Below are 12,268 nucleotides of genomic sequence, written 5' to 3' on the forward strand. Positions count from 1 at the left end.
AAAATGACTGAGAACAAGACTGAAAACTAAGTCAAATTTGTCCCAAGCTATACATGAAAGAAACATTCTGTGAGAAACATTCTCCCCACATGAACCTTATCTGATTAGGATGAAAACGCTGCATGTAAATGTGTGTTGTGAAATGTTTGGTTTAATGCAACAACAGAATATCTTTAGTGAAGATACACGTTCTATGAAAATGGGGCGATTTGTTTTTGTGTCCACATTTTTTACCCTAATGTTCATTCTTAAAAATAAAGGTGCGATAAAAGAACCTTTTTGTCTAAATGGTTCCATAAAGAACTCCAAAACTTTAACATCTGAAGAACCTTTCTGTTTTACAAAAGGTTCTTTGCGGGGGAAAAGTTCTTCAGATTATAAAAAGGTAAGAAAGAGATGGTTTTTTGGGGAGCCAAAAATGGTTCTTCTATGGCACCGCTAAAGAACCTTTTAAAGCACCTTTACTTTTAAGAGTGTTGTTCCAAACCTATATGATTTCTTTAATTTATGTGGAATCAAAAGGAGAAAACTGTCTGTTGTTGACTGGGATCTGAGTTTTCTTCAAAAACAAAAGCTTTAGTCTCCATTCAGTGTAAATGCAGGGAAAAGAGCAACCAGTACTGTTTCCAAAATGTCTCCAAAAGAAAAAAGAAAAAGAGTGCATTTCACCATATCCTTTAAAATTAATGAAAGCCAACGAATCCAAGCTATTCTGTATATCAAATATTTTAGATCTGCAATCTCTGTACTCTGTCTTGTGTGAGTCCATAGCAGAGGTAAAAGGCAAAAAAGGTCTAAAACTACAAGCACTATGAAGCTCAAAAGCACCGTTAAAAGCACCCACAGACTCCCACAACACAGCGAGAGAGTCAGGAAGCTTCGGGATCAGCACTCTCCAGTGCTATTGATTGTGATGCATGCAGATTCTGTGATCTAATGTGGGAGTTTTAATGCCGGCCGGTGCAGAACGCAGCCAATGATATTTGAAGCATCGCACAGGGAGAGCGGCAGAGCAAAGGCACAAAAGAGGGAATGATTGTGCAAGCTCTCTAAAAATAGACTCTAAAATTCATTGGGATGTTAGCCCTTAAACTGAAGCAGCAGGGAGGGCTCTGCAACGATGCTGTAATAGCAAGCAATGCTCTCTGTTGCATCTTTACATGCCTGCTCTTCTTTGTCAGCCTGGCGGGCTCGTCCACAACTCAATACGACAAATAAGCTGACCACTATAATTTTGTTTCCAGACTATCACCGCTGTGTTCAGCAAAAACTTGAAATGAAACAAAGCAGGTGAGCAAAGAAATAAACAAGCATCTCTACCCACCCCACGTGTGCTACAGAGCGGAGCAGGGGACCTGCGCTCCAACAGGGCCGCCGACTGAGAGCATATGGCTGACAGGTCAATGGCCATGAGCAACACAGTCACTCACTTTTACACCCACACAAATGCATTCATTTAAGCCCAAATATAAGCGTGAAGCTCACACAGTGTCCTTTGGTTAGTGCATATACAGTTTAATATTGTCTTACATTTTATGCATATGTATGGTAAAAAAAAATATTATTGAAATCTATGGGTAAATATATAGTCTTAGGGGCGATTCACATTTTAGCATCTAAAACTGCGCAGAAAACACGAGCCGCACTGCTAAACAAAGGATTAATGGATTATATGCACTGAAAATACCTTGCAATAACTCTGCTACTAGATTTATTTATGATCGTCTGTGTTTCCATCTTCACTGAGCTTGTCTATATTGGTTGGCTGGTTCTTGGTCCCATTTAAGCGCGGTTGCCGCGCGTCTACATTTAAAATAACGCATTTGCGTGCGCAAAAGACACGAAATGTGAACGGCCCCTTAGTAGTCCATAATGTACAGTATATACTGTAGGACTCAGGTTGGAGGCACAGCATAGTCAATAACATCAAAAGTCCCTAACATAGAAAGTTATTGGCATGTTATTGGATTGTTTGTGTAACAAAAAATCATGATGTCGTTTCTGTATCTATACTTCTGTGTAAGTGAAAATTATCAGTAAGTAATGAGAAAGCTATCATACAGCTTCTGGCATGGAATATAATACACAACAACCTCTTTTATGGTGCAGTTATAGTGCTATGAACTATTTTTGTAGGAAAGATCTATGTGAAGAAAAAAATGCCTGTCTTGTGTTTGAAAGACAAGAAAAAATAGCATACAGGTTTAAAATGACATGAAAATTACAACATTTTCATTTTTGAACCAATGATTCTTAAAACTGGACCAATGAGAGCAACTGAAGAACAAGCTTCTTAACACTACAACATCTTGAAAATACGTAACAAGCCACTATACAGTAGACCACTACAGTCAGTATGTGACAGTGTATCATGCCTTGGCCACATTGTCTAAAATCTTTTTTTAGAGTTATTTTATAGAAATGTTCTTCTTTGCTTTATTCTAGCCTCTCTTAAACTACAGACAACATGCACTCAAGCTACAGACATCTTTAACATGAGTTCCCCACACAGCTATAATGAAATGAATTAAAGCTGCAGTACTGAGAGATTTCTTTCTCTCTAGATAAAGGTAAAAAAAGACAAGCAGACAGAGACACAGCAATAACGGCCATTAGAGACGAAATTATGCAAAAAATACATAAGTGAAAGCTAGACTATATTACAGATGGAACAAAACTGTTTTTCCAATAAAAAAAAAAGACAACTCTTTTATGTTTTTTCTGGAACGCATCCCTTCACTTTTCTTGTATAAAAGCTAAAAGTGTGCACAAATATTGCAGCATACCATCTTCCCCATTTTATAGTGCATTTGCAGTGATTTTTCATGCTCTCCTCCATTGCGTTTTTATGGATTTAGTGCATTTTGTTTTAAGAATAGGTTTAAAGCGGTACTTCACCCCTGAATCAAAATGCCCCATGTTTTACTCACCCTCAAGGCATCCTAACTGAATATGGTTTTCTTCTTGAAGAATAATGCAGTCGGAGTTATAATACCACGTATCATTGTACTTCCAAGCGGTAGAATGAAAGTGAATGGGGTTGACTTTTTGAAGCTCCAAAAAGTGCATCTATCGAACAAAGAACTGCTCGACACAGCTCCGTGGTCTTAACAAAGGTCTTCTGAAGCGAATCGATGCGCTTGGTTAAGAGAAACATCCATATTAACGTTGATGTCTATAGATTCAGGGGTGATACCGCTTTAAAACTTCTGTGTGTACAGGGTTGGCTGTACTTTGATGGCCGGATTTAAATAACATCCTAAAATTGGCTTTAACGTTACAAACATATATTTCAACAGAATGATTGAATGATGGATTGAATGAGCTATATGATGAAGAGTCTAGATGCTTGACACCAATAGCCAATAGAATCTCACATATATATTTGGCAAAATCCATAGAAAACAATTTACAGTACATTCCGATGATATTGCCATTGTTGGTGCCATGCGCTTTCAGTCGATCTACAGGAACAACAAATAATGCATAAACATGCACATGTGTGGGTTAATGCTAATACTGGGCTAATGCTTCTAAAAACAGACTGCATAAATGGTATCAGTGATATCCAGATCGATACATGTGCTACAAAAAATAAACGGCGTAAAGATCATTGAGCATGTCAAGGAAACTGCGCCGTCAGCAAATAAAAAATGTCATGATGAAGATGCACATGTCTGTAACATGCCGCTGAATTCAGCGCTCTCTCGGTAGGATCTCTAGCCGTCTTGTAGCTATGGCAACACCTAAAGTTAATTGGGTACCTATGCAGTGTTAGGAGGAATCAAACACCGTTCTCCTGCAACACCATGTTTCTGTTCGAGGAAACATTTCTCTTAGTTTTCTCATTTAACAAATGTACTGTACTCTGAAGTCAACAAACAAACCCAGTAAAAAAGTACAACTTACATGATAAACATTTTGCTTTATAACAGCACTGTTTGGATTGCATGTGTGTAAATAAACTATATGGTATGTATGATTCATTTCTAAGTACAAAGCAAAATTTATATCTATAAATTTATAAAATTTATTATATTTAAGTATTTCCCTTGCGATATAAAATATCTACCTTACAGTAGGCATATAAATTATATTCCTTGATAGATTAATGAAAAGCGGTGTAAAGAAAGTAAATTGGCATATGCATGAATTACGTTTTTTTCACAAGCAGAGAGCAATTTCAGAGTATAGTATATACTCTGAAAGTATATACTCTATACAAGTATATATACTAGTATATACTCTATACAATTTCAGAGTATAGTAAGTATTTTCACAAGAATTTCTAATGCGCAACAACATCTTCGAGAAATAAAACACTGGCAAATGCAAAACTTGAATTAGGCATATTTCTGTTGAGTTGTTTAGATAACCTTTATTGATGTATTTACTGTATATATTTTTCTATTTATATCCTCAGATGTGTGGCCTCACATTCAATGATTCTCATTTTTCCAGAAGGCCATATCCTTGCTGGAGAGAGGAGGGTCTCGTGGGACCCACCCTAAACCGGCCCTGTCTGGAACGGATGAGGTATGTCTTATTATCCTTAACATACATCCCCCCACCCCCAGCCTGTTTCCTCTCCGCAACCTAAAACCCCACATTACAAGTGGAAATCCAATTTGTTCAAATCTCCCACAAACCCAATATCCTCCGACATGAATACACGGCTGTCTATCACGATGTCTCGAGCTAAACATCCGCCCGTGAGCACTCACAAACGCTAGTCCTGCTCCTGATTTATGACATGAATAATCAACTGAGCGACTTGGCCTACTGCTGTGATCACACGGAGCACAGACACACACCACAGAATATCTCCTCGGATGTAGAAAAGTGTAACTAATGAGATGCTTTATCATGAAAAAAATTATCCTGCATCACGGTTCATTTTATTGAATACAAATGTTCAGAATATATTGTAGATACTAGGCATCTGTGATCTAAAGCATTAAGGCAATTTATTGATAACAAATCTCTGTATTATCTCTATATTGCTTTTCTTGAGACCTTGCTATAAAAACCCTTATAAAATGAGATATTGGCATTGTCCTGCCATAATACAGATTAACCATCCACCCTTATAAGAATCTTTAATGACATCCAATAATGACATAATGGCAAACATGTTCCCCTTTGAATTTTCTCAAATCGTGATGCAACCAGTAAACATGGTGACAATACAATTCAACAAGCCTGCTTCATCCTTGAAACTTCTGAGTTAACAGAAAAATCTTTCTAGATGCAATGCAGACGCTTCATCACTAAGATGGAGGCCGTCTGTACCACAGCTGGGGGTAAGAGATGACAACATCTGAGGAGTAAAGTCTCTAAGAGTAAAATCTACCGCATCAACCACAGCACACACAATAGAGAATGTGAACGTGGATTTAAATTTGGCTCAGAGTTCAATTAAGTGTGTGGTATAAAGCGAATTAAATTAGGTCAATCAGATACTTCTTCGGGGTTTGACAGATTTATGACAAAAATGCTTCAAATAAATCATAAAAAGAACAGTACCCATGCACGTGAAACTTCCAGAAACCTTGAATCAATTACAGTACATCGAAACAGGCATAAATTCTCAAAATAATCAATGATTTTCTGACACATTTTCATATCTTGTGATAAATGAGGCATTTGTAAGGTCCATTTGTTATTTAACTCGAATCATCCTCGTGAGACTGGGCCGTAAAGCTCAGAAGCAGAAAAATGATCGATTGGTGCCTAGGGAACGACACATTCTGAAGAATAGCTGAGCACCTACATTTCTACTACTCCACATACTGAATGCCACGTCCTGATACAAATCCACACAAGTCCTTTACATTGATAAAGAAATGTTTCGAAATGCTTCCCATCTAGAAATGTTATCCATCAGATGGGCCTATTAAGTGTTATAGTAATGCAGAATATAATCCTCATCTACAGTTTAACATGAAATGAAAATGTACCCTATTGACTTGTGACAATGCATCAGTGCACATTATTTAAAAAATGCTCTTTTTTGAAAATGTAATGACTAATTAAAAATAATAGCTCCACCTCGGAAATGATTGTCGTTGCACACTGACATCACCAATCCCTTTCCTTTGTAAACCCCTCTCCTTCAACCACCTGACTCCACTTATCTATTCCCTGCTTTCTTACAATTTTTTCTCATTCATATCCTCTTCCTTTAAGACAGGTCGATGTCAAACCACACTAGTAAAAGCACACTGGTATCACATTGCCTTTAATATCAATACATCAATGATAAACGTAAATGCAATACTGTTTTAAGGTTGAATGTGAACAGGGTTTCGGTTGACTGGGCGATGCAATGTGGTGTGTCATAAAACAGCATATGGAGTCAGATCGGTTCTAGATGACATCACAAGTCATAAATATTATGTTTTCTGATCATTAAATATAGATTTCACTGCGTATAGATGGTATATACTGTATGTATATATATATATATATAAAAGCTTTAAACCATCTAAATGCGGCCCTATGGCGAGTAACGGGCAAACACGAGCTCACAAACCTACAGCTTCTCTCTCAAAGCGTCTCTGCTCACAGCTCCACCAACTGCCTTCTCTTATGTAACCCTCTCTCTCCTCAGCCCGCCTGTCTTTATTGGCTGATTTCTCTCTTGTCCACATTAGCATTTTTACCACTATCATTGCCACATTCCTGTGCTGTTTTATGATTGCCAATTCTCTCTCCCCAATGACGGATATTATTCCCTTTTCACTCCCCAGCCTTGATTTCATCACATCTCAAATTTACCACAGAATCGAAAATCCACGCAGATGAAATTCATCTGCAAGGCCTTTAGACGCTACAGTTTCTTTTGTATGCATTTTACAGGCACCGGCCTGGCCAGAGGAGAAACCAACAAGATGATGGTGCACATGGCCTCCATACATATGAGAATCTTTAATGTAGCGTCATTGTCCTATATTCTCTGTTACACACATTCCTTCTCATTAATTAAACATACACCCCATCAATATGGCATCAGGTATTTCATACAGTGCATGCTTTGCTTCATTTCACCTGATGACATATATCATCATGAGAAGGAAATTAAGAGAATAAACAGGAAATGTCAGACATTAAGTGCTCATTTATTCCGTTTACAGCAAACGTTGCCAAGACGTACGCATGCATAATTCATGATTGAAACAAAAGCGAACAGGGGGAAAAAATCACGCCGGTTTCGACTGGTGCTTCTGCGATTCTCTGAACCGAAGCAACGGCACAATTAGTCAGCTCCTCGCTCACACCTTTCTCCCTGCGCTTGGTGAAATTTCACCCTGACTGCCACCGAGATCTCGCCCTCCATTTTACTTGCTCTGCATCTCTGCGTTTTTCTCCGCCGTTCCGCCTCGGCCGCGCACACAAAAACCAATAAAAACCCGTGTGCACTCACACACCCCCACACCATAGACGTGCACGCACGCCGAATGCACCGAGCATGCATGCAGGCTGTTTCACATGAGAGGCTGCCTCCTCCATTTTATACATTCAGAGCATCCCTTCCCCCATCCCTGCTGCCACTTACACACACCTCACTTAATTACAGCTTCTGTTCCCTGCTTTGCTACGATATGCTGGGATTTAAGATGCCCGGTCACGGGCAATATGAGATTAAAAACAAGCTGAAATGGCCGGGCATGGCTCGAGTGAAATGTGGAGTTCTGCCCTGTATTAGATCACTGTTAGCGGCGTGCCCACAACGTACAATCAACCATTAGGGATCAATAAAAAAACAAAAAAATAATCAAGTGTGCATAAAAAAACATCACCACCCCACAACACTGAAACAAGACGTTTGTCTCTGTATTTGCTGTATAAGGTCGCATGATGTTTTGCTTGGTCAAAACTGCCATCTGCTGTATGGATTAAAGTGGTCACTTGTTGCAACGTTTCTCTAAAGCAAATTCGAGCTATGTGGTCACCACGGCCCTGTCAAGCCTTGTCGAATGATGGTGTACAAACTGACGAAACCAAAATGAACTGATGGAACGGTGAGAGGATTAAACTCATCCTTAGAGAATAAATCTTGATCAACATATTGTAAGATTACAGCACATGCGGTATGAAAGGATCACCACTGGATGAATCACTAAAACAGATCTTTTCCTACCGTCTTTCAACTACCCCGCACAAGATTTGATCCAGAATGATTATGTTCACTTTCAACCTAGCAACCACATACACAAACTGCCTACCGCCTGCTGCCTACTCTCAATGCCCCCAGTGGCTGTCAGACACAGAAAAGGCATTTACCTGGTCATACCAGTCCCGATTGGAACAGGTGCACTCTGGCCACCATCCTCCTTGACCTCCCGAATTGTTACCATTCACCTTGGGGGCGCCCTTGGATTGGCTCTTGGGGTTGGGGCCTCCGGGGCCCCCGGCCGACATCATTTTCCCTTTACTTCTCCCCAACGTGCCCCCTCCACCCATGCCCCCTCCTCCACCCGAGGTTTGGGGCGGTAAGGTCTGGCCACCCCCATAGCCGGCCGGGTATCCGTAGGGTTCGGGTTGCCAGTCTCCATAAGCCGGGGCGTCCATCCTGCGCAGGGCAGCCATGCGGGTCACTTCATAGCATTCTGGACACTTGCAGCAGTGGTGATGTTTGTGCATGCTGGCTAGCTCACACGGTGCGGTGCGCTGTGGCTCTATCGCTCTCTCTCTCTCTCTCTCTCTCTCTCTCTCTCTCTCTCACTGCTGCTGCCTGCTCAGATCAAACGCAGCACGCAGAACAGCTACGGCGGTACGAAACGCACAAATCACAGAATTGTCGCCGATCTCTCTCCCCAGTTAGTCTCCTCTTTGTTCCTCCCGATCCAGAAAAACAGGCAAGGAGGTAGCGACAGGGAAATGAAAAATAGAAAAAGGTTCGTAGTCTTGCTCCGTTCGATGTAAAAGGTTTGGAAAAATAATGCTGAAAATAGTGTATGATCTCGGAATCAGAGACCAGCCCTGATGGTAGAGTTCTCTTCTTGCTTCTTTTGGTTCACAGTGATATTTATATAAATTCATATATATATAGCATTATTTGTTTATATATATTTACACACACACGAATACATATAAAAATATCAATATAAACAGACAAGCACAAATACAGTTATATACAGGTATATATGTATACATATATATATATATATAAATATTAATATGCGTGTGTACAAATATATATAGAGAGATATATATATAAACAATTCTATGTATATATATAAATGATATCCGTGATCAGATCTTCTTTTGTATTTCTCTGCTTGCCAGATTTCCTCCTTCCGCTGTTCCTCCTGCTTCGGGAAGCGTTTTCTTTCCTTCTTTCTCTCACTCTTTTCCCAGCCTGCAGAGAGGAGCTGAGCACTGGATTGACTCTCAGCCTGCTTGCCCTAGATGTGGATTATACGGAGGGATGCAGGCAAGCGAGAGAGACAGAGTGGGAGAGAGAGCGAGAGCCATAAAGGAGGAGAGAGAGATGCATCGCAGCATCCCTCCAGCACCCCAGCCCTGACAGCCACAGCCAATCAACTCGCAGCTCAGCCATCAGAAGCAGCACCAACACAGGACCGACTTCGGAGATTGCTCTTAAAGGGCCAGTGCACCCACAAATCAGACAGCACAAATGGAGACACAGAGGGCATGTTATTCACCACCATGGCTTCACCATTGTAGAAACCAAAGTTTACACTATTTGGGGATACATAAGACAAAATAGCATGTTTTAGGTAATCTATTTCCCTATCAAATTCATGTATTATTAAGTAACTTCAGGATAAACAAAACCATAGAAATTTGTTTCATATTGTAACACTGGGAGACTTAATATTTATTTTTTTAAAGATCCAGTGTATGAAATTTTGCGGCATTTAGTGGTGAGGTTTTGAATTGCAACCAATGGCTCACTCCACCAATACCTTTCGAAGCACTATGGTGGCTGACACAGAACTAAGATGTTGTCACGTTTTCACTTCTTTGCCAAAGGAGATAACGTATTTATGAAACGTGCTCTGTAGAGACAACATGGCGAATTCCATGTAAGGGAACCTGCGGTGTATGTAGATAGAAATAGCTCATTCTAAGGTAATAAAAACATAACGCTTCATTATGTATGGTCACCTCTGAAGACATAGTTATGTATATTACATTGCATTTCTGTCAATAGATCCTCCAAAAAATTACACAGAGCACCTTTAAGAAATGAATATGCATCAATCTATATACTTAAGCAATATGAATAAAAAACTAAGGAATGTCTGAAAATGGGGAAAAGAGGGAGGCTGAGTTGCAAGAGAAAAATGACATCATGTGTGTCAATGTACAGTTCAATTCTTTTACTTAAAACTTCTCAAAACATTATAGTAACAATTCAGACTGATATTTTTTCGAGGGAGTTAAGAATGCCTTGCTAACATAATTTTTTGTTTTAAAATAAAAAATTAATTCCCAAAAAGATTTACAAATCAAACACTATGTCAAACAAGTCATCTTCAAGACAAGCTATATAAATATACTGTACAGTGTAATATAGTCATCACCTAAGGAAACTATATACCTACAGACAATACTTTTTCATCATAAAAACTATATTCATATACATTTTGCAAGACACTGTGACCATGTGATCATCCAATTGATAGTTTTGATGACTTAAACTGAAATGTAAAAAAAGATGCTGGCGTTCAAGAACTGTTATACCATTTGAAACATGCCCAGGTATAAACATTACTAACTGATTAAGGAAGTGTTTATGGCATGCATGGGCATTTATGTGAATGTTTTTCTCTATATGCAGGAGTCAGTTCTTATATGCACCGAACACTATTCTGTCCAACCCCTCCAGGAGGCACACACATCAGGCTCAGGCTCACACTCAATTATATGCACTGGTAACCCACTTCATTACCACCGTGTTCTATTCAGGAAACTTTACAATATCTAGGATGAAGGCCAATCAGAGACCAGAACATTGCCAAGGCCAACAGGGAGTGTATGGGTGGTGCTGAATGTCTGAAAATTGCATTACAAGCATATTCATTATAGCACACTGGACACATGTCGTGGCCATCCCTTTTGCTTCACTTTTCCATTCACTTTCCTTTGCATCCTGTCTTCAACAGATTGATCTATAGTTTCATTTTTCTCCATGGGGGAATTTTAAATGTAACTGGTCAAGGATGAAGTGTAATGCAGAAGCAGAGCGTGCTTATGTGCATGAGATGCATGCTTGCATTATGTCATGTGTTTGTGTCTGTGGCTTTCAGAGTGTGAATGCATGTGCTTGTTTCAGTACCTCTAGAGAAGGATTAAGGATTACATAAAATCTATTTTAAAAAATCACAGCTGATCAATGATCTAGTCCATGAGTAACAGCTACAGTATACAGTACACATAAATGCCACAAAGGATATGAACCTCAGTACAGAAACGAAGGAATAACATTTACACTTACGCATTTGGCAGACGCTTTAATCCAAAGCGACTTACATTGCATTATCCTATACATTTGTTTCTAAGTATGTGCAATCCCCTGGGATCGAACCCACGACCTTGGCGTTGTTAACACCATGCTCTAACCACTGAGCCACAGGAAATAACCTTATGTTTCTATAATAACTAAATTGGGAAAAACCACGTAGAACCATTTAGAAATGTAGATTATTCGTTTTAGAGCCAACGTTTTATTATGGTCCAAACATTAAATTGCAGAACTCTATTCATCTCTTGAAGCTCTTCTTCTGTTCTCTTTTGCAAATGACTGCATGACAGATGCATCCTCCCAGGCTGAATGAAGAAAAGTAGTACAGATGGATGGTTAACAGACAGTGGGTTCAGCTTTACTATCAAACGCACTGTCTATCTGCTTTTTCTAGTATTGACAGCTTGGTCTGATCATTGACTAAGAACAAAAAAAGGAGGTAAAAATTTGTATTCTGAGTAATAAAAACGTATTATGTACAGCTTGTCTAAATGACTCATATTTCTTAAAAAGATGAAAAGCAACCTATTCTTGAGAAATCTGAAGGAATCCCATTATTGATTAACTCTATAAATGAAAATGATTTTAATATGAGGCAAAAGGGTTATGACACGCAGCATGCCATATATCTGACAGCTCCTATTGCTTATTATCCGTTTCTGCATTCCCACATTACATAACACCCCCAGCCTGCCTCACATACAAGGTATCTATAGAAATTTCAGAAATTTCTGTGCATTCTCACAGCAGCCCATGTGACTGCTCTCTTGT

General features: G+C 39.3%; 1 protein-coding gene across 4 annotated transcripts in view; it reads right to left on the bottom strand.

The window, feature by feature from the left end:
• Window positions 1–12,268, bottom strand: part of dlg3 (discs, large homolog 3 (Drosophila)) — an 82,493-nt gene that overhangs the window by 55,302 nt on the left and 14,923 nt on the right. The window contains exon 1 of one of the 4 annotated variants that reach the window (XM_057348912.1): window positions 8,287–9,529. The exons of 1 other annotated variant lie outside the window; for it this stretch is intronic. In XM_057348912.1, the coding sequence (XP_057204895.1) occupies window positions 8,287–8,646 (360 nt within the window). In that variant the 5' untranslated portion in view covers window positions 8,647–9,529. Of the gene's footprint in view, window positions 1–8,286; window positions 9,530–12,268 lie in introns of those variants that run through there. 2 more of the 4 variants (XM_057348913.1, XM_057348914.1) reach the window with 2 other exon arrangements.

Source organism: Triplophysa rosa, linkage group LG13 (assembly GCF_024868665.1).
Source record: "Triplophysa rosa linkage group LG13, Trosa_1v2, whole genome shotgun sequence".
Lineage (NCBI taxonomy): Eukaryota > Metazoa > Chordata > Actinopteri > Cypriniformes > Nemacheilidae > Triplophysa > Triplophysa rosa.